An 18,554-nucleotide genomic window follows, 5' to 3' on the forward strand; every position below is an offset into this window, starting at 1 on the left:
TACAACCACATATATACAACACATACCCTAAAATGCACAACGACACAGGACAACACACAGGCACACACAAACATGATACAAGTACAGATATGAAAACACATACACTGATCTGTTGACACACAGAGAAACATCTAGTCACAACACACATGCTCACAGACGGTGACATGGAGAGATAGGCACCCACTTACCTGCACAGACAGAAACGGACTTGTGCACTCTTGTATTTGCTGCCCAAAGACATATGCAAAGGAAAACACACACACACACACACACACACACACACATATCCACAAAGTAGGACAATGAAATTCTTTTGTGATATGAAAAAGAAGGGGGAAGTGAAGAGTAAGGACCCCTGAGCAACTGCAGTCCTGGCCTGACTCCCAACTTCTCTTGCAGGGTGGAGAGAGGAAAGACAGCTATAACTGATTTGAGCACATTGTTGGGACCCAGCTTCTGGGTGACTAGGACCAACAGCATGGGTGTGGAGGGCAAGAGATGTCTTCAGGGTCCTCATGAGTCTAATGCAGTGGGGAAGACAGGACCCAGGATCAGGGTGCTGGAGGGAGAGGGCACAGCTCAGTTTTCAGGACACAGTTGTGTGCCCAGCATTGCTATGGGGAGAGGGAATGGTGTGTGTGCTTAGTCCTGGGAGTCCTGGGAGAGACTGGGAGGTATAGAGGCTCCCTTTCTGTTGGGAATGGGACCTATATGAGGGTGGGAACGCGGGAGCCCTGGTTCTCTTTCAGACTCTAGATTCTCAGCAGACCTTCAGACTCTGGTAACACTCTCCCCATGATGGACTTCCTCAGAATGAGTGACGGCACAGCCAGGTGTCTCCTATAGAAATGATCACTTCCTCTAGAGCTTCTCCCTTTCCTCTTTCCAGACTCTCAGAGAGGATGGGTGTCAGGGCACTGACTGAAGTCCCCCGGGCAACAGCCTACCAATCATGCAGAGGGGCTTGTCGTGATCAAGGTCCTCCTGACCCTCCAGTCTGCTCTGAGATGCTTCCCAAGTCCCTCCTGCAACTACTCCCACTTCAGCTACAACCTGAAATCTTTCCCTGGCTCTTCCTCTCCCTCCTGTTCTCTCTGTGGTGACGTCCCCAGTTTAGCTACCAGGAAACTGGGACATAATTTATTGGGTAGGAAGCAAAGCTGAGAAGCCCGCTGCCACCCGTCACCTTTACCAAACACGGAGTTGGCTACTTGGAGTTCAGAAAGAACATCTTGTGAGTACCTGCCCTCAGGCCGACTGCTTGGGTCTTGGTTGTATGGTCTCCTCACTCTAGCCACAGACGTTCTCTTGACTAGCGGGGTGGAGGATGCGAACATGGAATCCTCTTTTCTTGTCAGGAAATTGTATCAGGTGAGTTATGAATCTGCAGGAAAGCTGTTCCCAGGAACACTGAGCTTAGCCCAGGAGACCCAGGTCCAGCCTGTTGCATTCTGTACTGCTGCGCGCTGCGAATGACAGGAATGTCCAAGTACCATGCTGTCGTCGCTTGGAGAAACCAGTGTGGACACCACCCATTTCTGTGTAGGAAGGGAATCTCTGACTCTGCAGAATTTCAATGAGAAACCCGAGGGAACATGGCATAGTCAGGGTTGTTTTATTTGGGGAGAGACCCTTGGAGAAACATTTGGAGACCAAGAGCATAGCCTGTCCTCATGGAAAACGGTCTGGGCTGTGTTGGTTGACCACTGTCCTGAACTCTGAGTGTGGGTTGGTCATTGGCTCTGTACCTATCCAAATTTGCTGCTTCCATGGCAATGTGACATAGAGCACAAGGTGGCAGCCTGGAACTGTGACTGGTTGCTATATGTATTGTGCAGGGAGCATTGAGCTCTCCTCGCTGCTGGGTGCTATACATGGGAGCTGGAAAATCGGGGCAGGTGTGAAGGAGAGAGCCATGCTGCTGCCTTGTGTCCAGGAAACCCACTGGATGTGTTGAGTTCAAGATGGCCTTGAATGAAGCAGAAGACAAACCTTGATACTTCCCTCTCTGTAAGCGCTTATATTTGCGTTGTTCCATTTCACAGACAATTTTTGGGAAATCCTGACAGTCACATGACTTGTTCTTTGTCTTCAGGGATGTGGGACTATGTCACAGTGTGTTTCTGGGAGGGGAGAACTTCTTAAATGGCAAAACCAATGATGTACCAGATCTCCCTCCTAGAGTGTCTGGGGTCAAGGGAGGCAAGATGTCCTTGAGCCTCTGATGTATTTTGTGTGAATGTTTCCTATCCAGACATACCCAACTTCTACTCACCCAAGATAGTGCACCTGAAGAGACTCAAAGCAGTTTAAGCAAGGCAAACGGGGACCTGGCAGGCCTTGTCCTTCTCCCCAATTCTCTCTGCCTTGCTAAAAATTGTTAGATTACATTCCTGAAGCTAGCCACCAAGGGTCTCTTTCCTCATTTGGCCACTTCCTCCTCCTGAGGCTGACTACCAAGATCCAGTTACCAAAGTATTGACAACTACCAACCAAAAGTACTCTTTGGCTCACCTAATTAATGTGTGCAATTAAAATCAAATACCTCATCCTAACATGGGTTTCCATTTCACCTTTAAAAATCACCATTTGCCTATGAACCACAACTGTCTATTCAGAGCCAGTCCTTTGTCTCCCCCCAACCCCTCTTGGGACAAATACCCCTTTTCCCTCTCCCTTGTTCCCTTCCCCTTCTACCTCATCCTCTGTCTCCTGTCTTTGTCTCTTATTCTCTACCCTTTGTCCCTCTGGGACAAATTAATCTCTTTGTGCTGAAAACTTGGTCTTGTGGTGTCTTGAGCACAAACTAGTCCCTCCAGTAGCAGCTGTCCAGCTTGGTGATCCAGCGAATGGTTATTGTTATTGTTTGCAGTGTGTGGGTGAAGCAGTACTCAGAGGGGTGTGGGCGACCCCAAAGCAGCTGAATTACTTAAAAGTCTCACCACAGCTTGATGGCAGCCCCTCCACATGGAGAGCTTGTCTTCTTTAGCTTTTAATATTCTATATATTCTAAAGCACCTCCTGAGATGGGGAGACCTTGTGTAGCCTGGGGGAGACAGAACTTCGGGAGACCGTCTGTTGGTGCCACCTCCTCCTTCTGTGAGGATCTCTGGACTGGCCTAGTCTTGATGGTTTCTTGAGAACCACAGCTGCCACACACAAATGGTGTTAGGTATTAGACTTGGGGGATAGTGTTCCACAACAGGCCTGTCCAGGGGAGGGTCTTCTTTCTATGTGTTGCTTTCATTGGTTAAATAAAGAGACTGCCTTGGCCTTCTGATAGGACAGCAGCTTAGATAGGAAGAGTAGACAGAACAGAATGCTGGGAGAAAGGAGGTAGAGGCAGAGAGCCGCCCACCATGAAGCTGCCAGCTCAGACATGCTGAATCTTTCCTGGTAAGCCATGAGCTCGTGGTAACAAACAGATTATTAGAAATGGGTTGAATCAAGATGTGAGAGTTAGCCAATAAGAGGCTAGAACTAATGGGCCAGACAGTAATTAATTAATACAATTTCCATGTAGTTATTTTGGGCGTTAAGCTAGCCAGGTGCCAGGAAGCAGCCCACTGCTTCCTTTTACTACACCTATGCAGGAAGAAGATGGTTAGCCCATTCCTCTGGATCCTCGGCGTTTGAGAACTACCCAGGAGTTGTGAGCTCCCAGATGCTCATCCACACAAGAGCTATGCCATTGAGTCAAATGCCCTTTGCACCCTACATCTGGGGTGAGAATATTTGTGCTGATTTCTTTGGGCATTGGGAAAATGGGCATGGACCTTGACTGGTACCCTGAATATCCCTGCACACTGGACCCCACTGTGAAGCTAGGCTGACTTTCCTCCATTGAGGGAACACAGACCATGGGATGAAGACACTGGCAGGTGGGCCCTGTTCACAACAGCTCCTGACAGAGGGGAACTGTTGTTTTCTTCAGAAGGGTTTCGTGTACCCTGGATGCAGACACAGGATTCATGTATATTGAAGAGATATTGCTTGGGAGCCAGGTAGATTGGTTAAGAGGCTGAGCTCATTGCCGTGGAAACTCGCCGGAGGGCTCTCCTAGATGGGGGGGGGGGTATGTTACGAGGAGGAATGCACTTTAGTAGCCAGCCCCACAGTGACTTCAGGGAAATGAGGGCACCTTGTGGAACTCAGTATAGAGAGCAGTGTGGGAAGCTGGGTCACATGGTGGCTTGTCTGCTGGACAGGGTGGAGGTGTGCTGGATCTAAGGGCCACAGGGTGTGTAGCTGGTTTATTAGGCTCATATGTATTGACTAAGCCTCTAATGCAATCAGAGCTGTATGCCTGGCCCCAGAGTGAGGGGAAACTATGGATGTGGTTTACTGGCAAGGTTCTGGCGTCTTTCTCCTTCAATAGCTACGTGGCATGGCGTCTGCCTGATTCTGCCTTCTTTCTCTTCTATCTCTACTTGGATTTCCCACCTTGCTATACTCTGCCCTGCTATAGGCTAAAGCAGATTCTTTATTAACCAATGGTAACAAAACATATTCACAGCATACAGAGGGGAATCCCGCATCAGAGGCCCCCAAATCACCACCGTTTGTGCTATCCCCTCTCTAACCTGGTCTCTGGCTATCATCCGCTCCCTGTCCTGCCATCCACTCCCTCTTCTCTGCCCTCCAGTCACTTCCTGTTACAGCCAGGCTCTGTCTGCCCCTTCCAGGCTCCACTGAATGTTCCTCCCTCTGGGAGTCCTCTTCCACTTCCTTATTCGGGTCTCATTCCCGTCAATACCCTCAATTACGTCTTTAAATGTCCCCTTTGTACAGCTGACTCAGACAGTTGAATCTACAACCCCTTGTGCCCGTAGTGATTGTTCACCTTGCTTCATCTGGGCTTGCTCATGGCATATGTCACACTTGTAATAATGTATAATTAAGCAATCAGGAGATAGGAGCACCTAATAGAGCAGGGATAGTTGATACAATGAATACCGAACAATACAGTGAAAGGAGAGCTAAGACATCGAGGGTTGCAGAAAATCAGTGTGGAAGGTGTCATATATGGGGAACCCAAGTAACTTGACAATTCTGGTTTTGTTTGTAGACTTACTGGATCCTTACACACAGACAGTTACACCATCTCCACATAGGGTCTTTCTCTTCCTGTAAAAAAAAATATATATTTCTCCTACTAACCCTGAATCTATATTTGGAACTGAAGAGACAAAACTAAAGCCATTTTAGACCTAGGGCTCATCTTTGTGAGAGTGTAACCTAGCAGGTACCCCACCCCAGGCACCCCACCCCATGTACCTGTGAATTCAGAGAAAAGCCACAACCAGCATGAAAACTGCCTGGCTGCCCAGAGACTTGAGGACAGCCTATCAGAAGCTAGAAAAATAATTTATTTTTTTCAGTTACTGGGTGGTTTTGTGGAAAGTTACAAAAATCCCCTCTTGACTTAGCGCCAACTATCCCCCTACCCCAATCAGTAACGCCAAGGCACATAACTCCCTGTCTGCAATTTTTCTCTTTAAAGACCCCATGCACTGTGAGCTCAGGGCCTGTCTTCCTCACCCGCTGTGTTGGTGAGTGGGAGAAGGCCCCTGCTTGCAAGCCTGTACAATAAATTGCATCGGAAGTTGGCTCCGTGGTAGTCTTGCTAGTGCGCGGGGAGGTGTGTGTGTGTGTCTCGAGACTCAGGCTCAACAGAACCTTCTGCACTGCGTTACACATACACATGGAGAGTGGACATCCTCACTGGTCCTTGACGCTGTATAAATGGCCGTATTGCACAGCAGGAGTGGCCCAGGTTGCAGATCTTTTGTAGACGCTCTTCTTCAAAGTAAGGGTGAGTCTCTTCTTCACACAGTTCTTTCTCAGAATCTTGTCAAATGACCTCCCAGCACTGACTGATTGACACAGCCCAGAATTTTCTACTTCAATAGTTTAAATGGTTGATTTCTTTTAAAAGACAGAATCTAATGTAGCTCAGGCTAGCCTAAAATTTAGTATGAAATTGAGACTGGCTTTGAGCTCCTAATCTTCCTGCCTCTGCCTCCCAAGTGTTGGGACTGTGCACTACCACACCAGGCAGCTTTTATCCAATTAGGAACTGCCCTAATTAGCTGTAGTAACTCATGACACATCTGGGCTTCACCAGAGTTGTTACTGGAAACAGAAAAGAGGGACATGGGCATTGAAAGTGAAAGTGAGATCTATGATGGTTGTGACAGGCACTGTCTTCAAAAATCTACAAGAGGACCAAGTTGGTTGGTCATTGGCACTTAACCACAGCCCATCTCCTAACTGACCACTTATGCTTCAACCCGAGTGTATTCTATACGCAAACATTCAGAGTTATGGATACACACCTCTCAATAATGAATGAGGGACTGGAGAGTTATTTCATTGGTTAAAAGCAGATGCAACTCTTGTAGATTACCTGGGCTCCATTCACAGTACATATAGGGCTGCTCACAACTGTAATTCCAGTTCCAAGGGGAATCTGATGCCTTTTGCTGACCTCCTCCTCTACCTGCAACTGTGTAGGGCACATATACATGTGAGAAAAAAGACTTATACACATAAAATAAATGAATCTAAAATGGCTAAAATAATCCCATTTAGGGAAATAATTTTTAGTATACACGATGTAGGTAATCTTTTAGGTCAGACTGGTCCCCAGGAGTCTCAGATGCATCTTGTTCTAGCTAATTTGATGACAACTCAGCACAAACTGAAGTCATCTGGGAAGAGCAAACGTCAACCAGGAAAATGCCCCCACATTATTGGCCTGTAGAAAAGCCTGTATATTTTCTTAATTGGTAGTTGATGTGGGAGTGTACAGCTCAATGTGGGCAAGGACCACTGGACTGGTGGTTCTTGGTGCTATAAGAAAGCAGGCTGAGAAAGCCATAAGGAACAAGCCAGTAAGCGCCACTCTTACATGACCTCAGCATCAGTTTCTACCTCCAGGTTACTGACTTGAGTTCCTGCCCTGGCTTCTCTGGGTGATGGATTATGAACTGAAACAAGTTGCTTCTGGACATCAACAGAGACCTAACTAAGACACACCTCAGTCCCAGCCAGTTCCCCTTGTGCCTGGTGCTGTTGGCACCAACAGAAATTCTATCAACTATCTATTCCAAATAAAGCCCAGCCACTGTCCTTTGCAGCAAGGTACCCAGGAATTAGCCAGACAGAGAAGGGGTGGCCAAGTTGAGGTTAAAATTCAAGGTAGTGAGGGACACAACCCAAAGCAATGAAAGCTGGAGCCGAGGAACTGGGAATCCCTGCAGGAACTGCCACCAGAAAGAAAGGGGAGGCCTGAAGAGAAATGCCTTAGGCCATGGGAACAACACAAGCCAGGACTTCCTTCGTCTATGGCTTACAGTCTCCATAAGGTCTACCCAAGCCTGAGCACAAATGCCTGTTGACTCCTGAGAGCATCTTCCATGAGGAGACCTCCACTTCCTGTCCTACCTCTTATCCTCCCAGGGTTACCTGCAGTCCTCTGCCTCCTCCCCATGGTGTCTTTTATCACTTTAACTTACAGGTGTCCATGAACATAGCTTGACCACTTGGTAGAACTCAGTCAACTGGGACACAGGGAAGGACAGGTAGATAGATGATGGGAAGTGGTGGTAGCGTGAGTCAGCTGCCCTTCTTATTGCACGAGACTCGTGGGGGCAGGCCTCACCTGTTTATCATCTGCATGTGGCTCTCCTGGTTTGGCTAAGGGAAGAATCACACACACCATTGCCGTAAGTGTTGACATCAGTAGGTCCTCACAGTGATGTGGAAGGTGTCCGTGGTGTGGTCAGCAGGACGAAGTACACAAAGTCCTTAGCACCCTGGGTGTAGACTCCGGGCTGCTCACTAATCTCTGGTGCTAAGGAGCGCTGGCCCCACCCTCTCACATCCAGGATGTCAGGCTTCCTGTGCAGTAGCAGCTAACAGGATTGGATCATGACAGCTTCTCAGCACAGTCCAGGGCCTGCCATAGGGTGCTCATTAATATTGTTTAGATGTCCTTGAAGCTATCCAAACTTGTTCTACAGAGGCACAAAGGTGCCATTGTGGGACTAGAACCTCTCTCTAGAGCTCAGGTCAGATGGGACTCAGGTCATCAGGATGGGGAGGGGCAAACCAGAGTTCCTAATGGAGAGTGAGCTAAGCTGAGAACGGAAGATGAAGTGGCCAAGGCTCCAAGGCCTTGTTGGAGATGAAACCCTGAACTACAGTGGGGACACTTTACTGTAGTGGGCACAAATTGATGACTGATTTATAGCTAGGACCTCCCAGCTTCTGGAATAAAGGGTGAACCCCAGGGGTCAAGGCTCTACTCAGGAGCTTGGAATATAATTGGGTAGATAGATGGGTGATGGTTCCAGAAGGGAAATGATAAGGGTGAGCCTCTGTGAGGTAAGAAATGCGGGAAGAGAGCAGAGCAGCCTGGTGCACAGCGTGAAGCTTGTTAGGTAACTGCGGTCTCTAATGTTCCTACGTGGTCCCTCCCTCTCAGAGCAGTCCAGACACAGAAGTTCCTGAGCTGTCAGCTAGATCACATCAAATGTATCCCTACTCACATCTGGGGCAGGGTCACCGAGTAGCATAGGGCCATGTGGTGGGCTCTTAGTGCACAGTTTGTGCCCAGGGCACTGACGGGGTTGTGTGTGGTTAAGAAGCTCAGTCCTTTTCTCGGCTTCTGTGGGAGAGAAGCCAGGGGTGGCTGGGGAGCAAGCGCGGGAGTGAAGAAGGAGTAGGAGGCATCCAGGTCCCTCCCCCTTCCTGGCTGCCTGTTCTCTACTCCTGTCCAAGAGTCATTTATACACCATTGTGGGTTCTGTGTATGCGGCACCTTTGGACGTGCAGACATTGCAGGCCATTGTGTATTTCATCTGCAGTAGGTAAAGAATGATCACCATATCGCTGCACAATAACCTCCATGCCCGTGATGGACACGGATTTGTCGAGGTGGGGTGTGGTCAGTGCCATTTGTGACCATAAAGGGCATTCTCCAAGGAGCCAGCAGAGCCTCATTTTGTCATCCGTGTGACCTGCCTTGTCTATAGGACGGAGCCTGCAGATGAAGAGCCTGCTTTTGACTGTTACACTGTTCGTCCTGGTGATTGGCCTACGAGCCCAGGATGAACTGCCTTTCCTCTCGGAAGACAAGAATGTGAGGCAGGGAGCGATGGTGGAAGGATGCTTGACTGTTGTCCAGTGCCTGAGGATTGGAGCCGGCACTCATGAGCTTTTTAGTTCTCAGAGTCTGGTCTTTAGCACTGCACCTCAGCTTGGAGTCTTGTCTGCTCTTTACTGCTTTGCTGTCTCTATTGCTGTTCTACCAGCAGGCATGGGCCCTGCTGGACCACAGAGCTGGACCCACAGAAGGGTCCTAGTTGCAGTGACTCCAAGAACCAGAATGTTTCTCAGGGGTGGACCTTTATGCCCTGTCCTAGAACAGATGACTTTGGGGACTTTGGGAACAGACACATTCTGCCTAACTAGAACATGGGTTTTTGGTAAAACTTTAAGGAACACAGAACTGGGGATTGGGGGCCAGACCATGTCAGGGGCTTCAGCCTGGGCTCTGAAATGTTTTTCAGACTCCTTCCCATGTGCTGGAGCCTGAGGAAGAACTTGGCTTGGACTGGGGTGTATTGGGTGTACACGGTATACAGGGCTCTGTTCGTTACAGGTCTCGGGGATCTGGTACAGGAAAGTCATAGTGAATGACCGGAACATCACAGAGCAGAAGAGCCATGTGGAACAATTCCCTTTTATGGTGAGAGCCCTGGAAAAAGGAAACATGGAGGTTATGGTCTTTTACATGTGAATGTCACCACCATGAGTCTTCCCAGCTTTCCCTTCCCCTCTCCTCTATGCTTTGAGTGTTGATGACAAGTAGGTTCATGCTTTAAGGGGACACCATCACCGCAATCACTTGAAAAATCCTGACTGCACTTGAAATGGGGTAGACAGGTCACTGACTCATCATGCGAGCTGAGCAGAACGCAGGTGTGGGCCCTGCAAGACGCTGCTGCTGTGCTTCCTGTTTTCCAGGTTTGAGGAGGAGTGCGCACAGATTGAATTAGTGCTGGATAAGACAAAGAAGCCTGGCCAATACAGGGCTTGTGAGCCCGTCTGAATTTCTTCTCCCATTGCCGTGATAAAACTCTCTGTCCCAAAGGATTAGGGAAAGGGCGTTTATTTCAGCTTACTGTTCAAGGTGCAGTCCATCCTAGTGGAGAATTCATGGCAGCTGGTGCTAGGAAGAGCTGGGTATACCGCATCTACTGCCGGAAGAAGGGAATAAGGGATGCATGCGTGCAAGCGCTACCATCCTAGGCCAGTGGTTTCCAACCTGTGCTTGGTGACCCCTTTGGGAGTCAATATCAGATATCCTGTTTATCAGATATTCACATTATGATTCCCAACAGTAACAAAATTACAGCAGTGAAGTAGCAATGAAATAATTTTATGGTTGGGGTCACCACACGATGAGGAACTGTCTTAAAGGGCTGCAACACTAGGAAAGCAGAGAACCTGCTCTACCCAGCTCCTTAGCACAGTCAGAACAACGTGTCTGAAATACTGCCGACCTGTTTTCTCTGTTTATCTACAGTTTGGGGCACGAATCTCATGTACATCTATGAACTGCCAGTGATGGACCACTACATCTTATACAGTGAATGCCGTTTTCTTGAGCAGAAAGTTTATATGGGAGAGCTCATAGGTAGGACCCTGGGTACCCCATGCCCTGTGTCATCTCCATCACCAGAAGCCAGAGGATGTACAGTAGCTACAACCTGGCACTAGGGACTAGAATGCTTAGTACGGAAGACTTGATGTGTATCAAGGTTCTGGACACCAGGTGCTGCCTGTGCAGTGGGCAAGATCTGAGTGAGAAGGGTCAGGTTGATGGGGACGTTCAGAGAAAAGAACAGATATAGCCCTCAGGGCCAAAACAATTCAGGATGGAAGTTCCAAGCAGTGAACTATAGGCTGACTTTTCCTGTTCTGACTGCTTGTTCCCAAATAACCAGCAATCACTTCACAAATAACTGACTCAGAGACTTAATATAAAGTATAAATGCTCAACCAATAGCTCAGGCTTATTATTAACTAGCTCTTACAACTAAACCCATTTCTATTAATCTATGTGCTGTCCAAAGGCCTGTGGCTTTTACCTCTACACCATTTTGTGTGTCCAACTAATTTTCCATCTGGCTGAAAATTCCTCTGACCTCACCCTTCCTCATCCCATCATTCTCAGTTTGACTTTCCCACCTAACTTTATCATGTTTAACTAATGGGCAGTCAGTTTTAATGTTTATTAAATCAATCATAGTGACATATATTCACCCAGTGTACAGAAGGATTATGCCACTGCAATAAACTGTCCAGTACCATTTTCTGGGGTATCAAATTTCAGGTATGTCAGTTCAAAGGGTTGAGTCCAAAAAGAGACCTTTGGTTGGCAATGTCCCTCTGGACTTGAGAGACAGACAGGTATCCCTGTGACCAGGGTGCTTCCAGGTCAGGGTGCAATTCTGTGCAGCCATTCAGAATATATCCCATCCTTTTGTACCTCCCTGCAGGCTATGTCCTTCTTCTCCATCCATACCCCATCTCCCTGTCTTCTCTAAGTGCTCCCTCCTCTCCTACCTGCACCTAGCTCAGGGTAACGCCCCTAGTGCTGGGCAGTGATCCTGCCCTTGTACCACTGACTCCCTGCAGCACTATACAGTCACAACCATGTGCTCATCTGGTCTCTGCCCCCAGGGAAGGATCCCACAGAAAACCACGAGGCCCTAGAAGAGTTCAAGAAGTTCGCACAACAGAAAGGATTCCCACCAGAAAACATCATGGTTCCTGAGCAGAGAGGAGAGCAGGTGACTTTAGAGATCATAGACTAGACCACAAGAGACCATACTTTCCTGTAGTTACATAGAACTGTCCACACCCCTCCTGTTCTCCTGTGTCAGCCTTATTCAGAAACCCTTGTGTTTCTCCATGCCCTGGTGTCTCTTTCTGTCTCCATTTGCCCTACTCTTCCCTCACCATATTCCAGGTCTTGGTTATGATAACATCTAAGATGCGTGTGTGATGGGGTCTAGGTCTTTCTCAGCACACATCTTCAACCCTGGATTTTTCTTCGTTTCTACAGAAATGTGTGTCCCTAAAAACCACAATGGTAAGTGACACTTGGAAGAAACTTAGGACAGCTCAGACTCCATAGTACTTGAGTTTTGTGGTTCATTTTTTGGATCCTTAAACTGAGATACGAGAGACCCTTTGTATCCATTCAGGTATGAGTGGCCTTTCAAGGATGTGACCACAAGCAAAACCCCTGGACACTTGGGAACCCATTCTTTTTAGGAGACTCCTTCCCATGTCATGGGCTCCATGTGGTCTCCTCTCCCACCCAACACACTCCGTACTTAGTGACTACTTAGATGCTTAGTGACCTGCTGGTAAACATGGCAGGCTGTGCTTGAGGATCATGAGTGTGTGGCAACATCTCCACAGTGTCTGTGGGAAGGGAGTTCTCTGATTGGCATCTGTTTCCTATGAGCTCCACTGTAGAAGGAGGGGGCCTCATCTCTGTCCTCTTCCTGTCACAGCTGTCCCTTGGAACTGCAAATCTTGAGTCAACTCTTCACCAGTTAATAGCACTGCCTCTCCTGGAATACTCATCTCCCTGGACCACCCAACCCTGAGAAACACCCCTCAAGACCATCTCACTGCCCATTGGACCACACTTCTGCTAGGACCCTTTGTCCCACCCTAAACCCAAGTAAAGCCTTAAGCAGCCATTTTGGACTCAGTGTGTGCTTTGGAGTCTCCTGTAAACTCCCAGAAGCTCTATGACATAATTGAGGAGCTCTGGGACCCAGTAGGTACCAGATCCCAAAGTCTGACTACCTCAGTCCTGTAGGATGTAGAACATCCTAGAAGTTCATATGATGGGGCAACCCCTGCCCTCCCCTCTATGGCTTCAGAAGGTGTTTGACTTTGTGGAGAATTTGGGAAGCTACTAGGTTGGGCACAGCTGGGGAGACAGTGTTACAGATGCAAATGTGTGCAGGTTTCCACGGGGATCTTATTCCAGTGGGGACTTTGGGGAATCTATGAGAGGCCATGTGGTGCGCTCTTAGCGCACAGCTTGTGCCCGGGGCACTGACAGAGTTGTGTGTGGTAAAGAAGCTCAGTCCTTTTCTTGGCTTCTGTGGGAGAGAACCTAGCTTCCAGATAAGATGGCTAAGGGAGCCAGGGGTGGCTGGGGAGTGAGTGCTCCTATTCATGCTCTTAGCCCGGTGCTCTTAATGGGTTTTCTTTTTTTAATTAATTAATTAATTAAAGATTTCTGTCTCTTCCCTGCCACCACCTCCCATTTCCCTCCCCTTCCCCCAATCAAGTCCCCCTCCCTCGTCAGCCCAAAGAGCAATCAGCATTCCCTGCTTCAACATACACAAATCTATCAATGTAATCCACCATATAAATAAACTGAAAGAAAAAAAACATATGATCATTTTATTAGATGCTGAAAAAGCATTCGACAAAATTCAACACCCATTTATGATAAAGGTCTTGGAGAGATTAGGGATACAAGGGTCATACCTAAATATAATAAAAACTATTTACAGCAAGCCGACAGCTAACATTAAATTAAATGGAGAAAAACTCAAAGCCATCCCACTAAAATCAGGAACACGACAAGAATGTCCACTCTCTCCATACCTCTTCAATATAGTGCTTGAAGTTCTAGCAATAGCAATAAGACAACAAAAGGGGATCAAGGGGATTCGTATCTTAATGGGTTTTCTACTGTGTGGGAACCCTGGAATCGATATGTCCCAGGAATGGTATCTCCCACTCAAGGTCCCCGTCCTAGACTGACTAGATCTGCCTACTTATGACAGAGAGGGGCTAGCCATGACCAGGAATCTTCCTGATCTTCCAAAGTATCATGTTCCTCCAGGTGGTACTGGGACCCTCCCGGAGTCCCCTCTGCGTATCCTTCCATCTCATCTCCTGCCATGAGCCCCTTTGCTTGTTTCCCCCTCAAGGGTGGCATCCCCCTCTAGCTTCTAGGCAAGTGGTTCATAACTCGCTGGGCAGGAAACCTGCAAAGTCATTATAGATAGCTATTAAAGCCTGGTTTCTGGAAACCTAAATCTTACTAGAGTCCTGTAGAGCAGGAAGCTTTGTGTTGAAGAATATGTGTGTGTGCATTGCCTCTGCTGCCAGAGTGAAATCCAGCAGGACTGACAGCTGCCTGGGTAGCACAGAGTCTCACAGGAAAGCTGCCTGTTCTAAAGACTCTAGAAATAGTGTAAAGTCTCCCAAAACATAGAATGGCTCAATGTTCCCCTTGGCCTTTGTCCCCTCCCCCCCGCCACCCCAAGGACTGATGGAGGTGGGTCTTGTATCTTATCTGTTGCTTTCATTGGTTAACTAATAAAGAAAACTGCTTGGCCTGATAGGACAGAAAATTAGGTAGGCAGAGTAGACAGAACAGAATGCTGGGGGAAAGAAGCCGAGTCAGGCAGTCGCCATGATTTTCCCACTCCAGACAGACACAGGTTAAGATCTTTCCTGGTAAGGCAGCTCGTGGTGCTACACAGAATATTAGAAATGGGTTAGATCAATATGTAAGAGCTAGCCAATAAGAGGCTGGAACTAATGGGCCAGGCAGTATTCAAAAGAATACAGTTTCCGTGTAATTATTTCGGGTATAAAGCTAGCCGTGCGGGCAGCCTGGTGACAGGAATGTAGCCCGCCACTCCTATTACAACAAAGGATGTGTGCTGTGTGGTACTCTGTGGTGGACTCTATGTCTGTCACACTGTGCTGTGTGCCTTGAGTCACTTCAGTGGACACTGGTGGATGGAGGACCCTGGGGAGGCTAAAGTGAGATCCTCATGAGGTCCTTTGTGTTTCTGCCTGGTTACTGGGTTTTCTTCATCTCGTGGTAAGACATAAACTTTCTTTCTTTGTCTGAGAAGCCTTTTTTTAAAATCAAAGATTGTTAGCTCATTAAAGGCCCATATTGTATCAATCACTCCCTTTCCCTTTTCACTGATCAGCCAGTTTTGTAAGATTATGAAGACATCCACCCACCAATGGGAAGAGACACAGTCACCACCTACACGCAGGATGAAAGATAGACTTTGTTTTAGTTACTTTTCTAATACCATGACCAAGGAAACTTACAGAGGAAAGCATCTAGAGGGTGCTTACAGTTCAGAAGGTCCATGACCACCGTGGTGTGGAGCAGAGCAGCAGGCAGGCAGGCCTTGTGCTGGGAGTAGTGAGAACTCACATCCTGGTCCAAAGAAGGTGGCAGAGAAAGAGAAAGACTCAGAACATCATAGACTTTTGAAACCTCATAGCCCACGCCCAGTGACACACTTCCTAATCCTACCCAAACAGTTCTTAAATTTGGGAATAAAGTATTCAAACATATGAAACTACGGGTTTCATTCTTTTTTAACAAAGTTTTTTTTTATTGATTCTTTGGGAATTAAATATTGCACACCCCAATCCTACTCATTTCCCAGCCCCTCTATATTTGCACTTCACCCTTGTAGCATTCCCCCACAAAAAGAAAATTAAAAAAGAAATAATAAAAACCAAAACAAAAAAGAAGTAATAAAAGAAAAAATTAAAATATCAAATAAAAACAAATAAAAATAGAAAACAAAACCAAAAACAACAAAAAAGCAAAACAAAAACAAACAAAACCCACTTCCCTCCTCTGTCTTTCCAGCATCTCCATCTCCTCTTCATGCACCGTAGTGTCATTGGGAACTGAGGTGTGTCACCAAGTAGACCCTTTGGTCCAAATAGCTTTACTTGCAAATATTCACTGTGTAATGAGTTGTCGGTCAGGTTCAAGGCCTCTGGTGAATCATCAATACTGGACCCTTACAGAAATTCCTCTCAGATATCCTGCTGTTGCCCTGAGTCATGGAGATCCTGTAGCTATGTTTCTGCAGGACCTGTCCCTTAATGTGCCCCAGCAGATTATAGGCAAGTTAGATGCTGGTGTGGGCCAACTCAAACCTTGGTTGTGTGCCTTGATGGTAGCTGAGTTGGTCAGTCTGGGCCCCTGGAACCACCCCCTCAGGCAAGGGGTAGAGCCAGCTTTCCATCACCCTTTGTGAGGGGTAGCACCAGCTTTTCCAAGTGTGGTGTTGGGGGAAGCTCTCCTATGAGGAGAGGGGTTAGCTCTCTTGTTTTGGTGGCCATTGTGGCCAGCTATCCCAGGGCTAATGAGGGTAGGGTCCAGCTCAGCATGACCCTAGGACCACAACACACATGGTTTACATGGGTCTCTGTGTTAACACATGCAACAGATATCAGCACATACCTCAGCTGCAACAGGATCATGGACCCAGACATGGCCCTCAGCAGAAGCTTGGGCCTAATTATCTCCATGGCCCCAGGCAGTAGCACAGGTCAGTCAAGTCTTTATGGGCCCTGGTAGCAGTGTGGTCCCTGGACTCTAACATGGTCTCAGGTGATAGTCAAGACCCCTGGCATCGCATGCCCTTGATGGTAACAGGAACCTGTGGAGGCTCAAAAATGTGAGCCTATTTCCACTTTGACCAAAGGGAAGAGAGTTGGAACTCACTCCTATTCCTTCAAGGTTATTGCCTGTTTCTACCTCAAACAAAGGTCCCACCTAGATTTAGATCAGAGAGTTCTCTGAGGTTACTGTCAACAGAAGTGGCTAATATCCAGACCTTGTATTTCAGGAATAGAGAAGTAGATATGTTTCTACCTCAAACAAAAGTGTAACAATCCAACTAAGGATTCCACCTAGGGAGTGGTTTGCCTACAAAATGTTTTGGTCTGGGGTATGAGTGTGATTTGTATTGTTCTACCAACAAAGTGTTTTCCTAAGAATGTAGCCTGCAACCTTCAATTAGTATGTTGACTTCTTTGTATCATGTTAATGCAGTTTCTTTTAGATCTTACTCCTACCTTTTGGGGTCAGGGGTGTTTTAAGCAATTGGGAATTAAACATGGGCAATTTCAGTATTCACTGGAGCTCCGTTCCGATCTATCCTATGTTTCTGTTTTATAATTTTTCTCTCATGTCTTCATCTTCTTTTCTATTTTTCTGATTCCCATACCCTGGTAAGTGGTATTTTTGTTGAAGCTGGTCTCTGACAGTGTAGGAGGAGGCCACTTCTTTTTCTAGGCTACCCAGAACCAAAATAATCACATAGAAATTGTATTAATTAAAACACATTAGCCCATTAACTCTAGCTTCTTATTGGCTAACTCTTCTATTAATTTAACCCATTTCTATTAGTTTGCATATCATCACATGGCAGTGGCTAACTGGCAAAGATTCTGCATGTCTGACTCTGGTGGCTCCATGGTGTCCCTCTGACTCTGCCTTCTTCCTCCCAGCATTCAGTTCCATCTTCCCCACTTACCTAAGTTCTGCCCTATCAACAAGCCAAGGCAGTTTCCTTATTCATTAATGGTATTCACAGTACACAGAGGGGATTTTCACATCACCTCCCCTTTTCTGTTTAAATAAAAAGGAAGGCTTTAACTTTAACATAGTAAAATTACATATAAAAACAGTTATCAAGCAAGAATTACAGTTACAATATCTATATCTACTTTATCTTTTATCATAACTAAGGAAAACTATAACTATAACCATAAATTCAACTCCACCAAAGACTTTAGAAGGATATAATATTATCTAAGTAAACAGGAAGTGCATTGTAAGCAACTTTCAAAACTCTGGGTCTACATAGTGAGTTTCAGGCCAGCTAAGGCTACACAATGAGACCCTGCCCAAAAGAACAACAAAGCTCTTAGATTACAATAATCAAACTCTTTCAGCTCCTGAGAATAAATCTTGTGAGCCACTAGGATAGCCAAGAAACCAGAAGTTTCTACTTGACTCTGAAAAGCTTCCCCCTTCCAGTTATCACTTTCCACTTTACCCAGACCCCAACTTGATCCTTCAGGTTCCTATCCCTACTTGCCCCAATCCACCCTAGAGATCTCTTTCTCATTCTCAGGGAGCCCCATGTTTTCCACCTTGGACCCTCCTTGTTACCTAACCTCTCTGGGGCTGTGGATTATCCTTTATATTACAGCTAATATCAACTTATGAGTGAGTATATACCTTGCTTGTCTTTCAGAGACTGTATTACCTCACTCTGAATGATTTTTTTCTAGTTCTGTCCATTTGCCTTCAAATTTCCTGATGTCACTCTTTTTTAATAACTCAATAGTACTCCATTGTGTAAATGTACCACATTTTCTTTAGCCATCCCTCAGTTGAGGGCCATCCAGGTTATTTCCAGGTCATGGCTATTATAAATAAAGCTGTTATGAATATAGTTGAGCAGGTGTCCTTGTAGTATGATTGAGCATCCTTTGTATATATGCCAAGAGTGCTATTGCTGGGTCTTGAGATAGAATGTGTTGAATCTGCAGATTGCTTTTGATAAGATGTGTATTTCTTTAAACTTTCTTTTTATTTAATCTTTATGTCTTTCACATCATGCATCTCTATCCCATTTATTCCCCATCCCTGT

The 18,554-nt window shown here is 46.6% G+C and overlaps 1 protein-coding gene across 1 annotated transcript; it reads left to right on the forward strand.

Moving 5' to 3' along the window:
* The first annotated feature begins 9,051 nt into the window (after positions 1–9,051).
* On the forward strand, positions 9,052–11,891 carry LOC126509334 (vomeronasal secretory protein 2-like). Its single transcript, XM_050155175.1, has 4 exons — positions 9,052–9,276; positions 9,723–9,757; positions 10,598–10,708; positions 11,758–11,891. Exons 1-4 carry the CDS (start codon positions 9,056–9,058, stop codon positions 11,889–11,891), a joined length of 501 nt encoding a protein of 166 aa, XP_050011132.1. The 5' UTR covers positions 9,052–9,055.
* The last annotated feature ends 6,663 nt before the right edge of the window (positions 11,892–18,554 follow it).

The sequence above is a fragment of the Alexandromys fortis genome, unplaced genomic scaffold (genome assembly GCF_014885135.2).
Source record: "Alexandromys fortis isolate MF-2015 unplaced genomic scaffold, M_Fortis_MF-2015_v1.1 scaffold_72, whole genome shotgun sequence".
Lineage (NCBI taxonomy): Eukaryota > Metazoa > Chordata > Mammalia > Rodentia > Cricetidae > Alexandromys > Alexandromys fortis.

Coding starts and splice junctions, on each gene's coding strand:
- LOC126509334 (XM_050155175.1), top strand. CDS start 9,056: ATGAAGAGCCTGCTTTTGACTGTTACACTGTTCGTCCTGGTGATTGGC. Junction 9,758..10,597: donor TGGAACAATTCCCTTTTATG/GTGAGAGCCCTG, acceptor GTTTATCTACAG/TTTGGGGCACGAATCTCATG. Junction 10,709..11,757: donor TTATATGGGAGAGCTCATAG/GTAGGACCCTGG, acceptor CTCTGCCCCCAG/GGAAGGATCCCACAGAAAAC.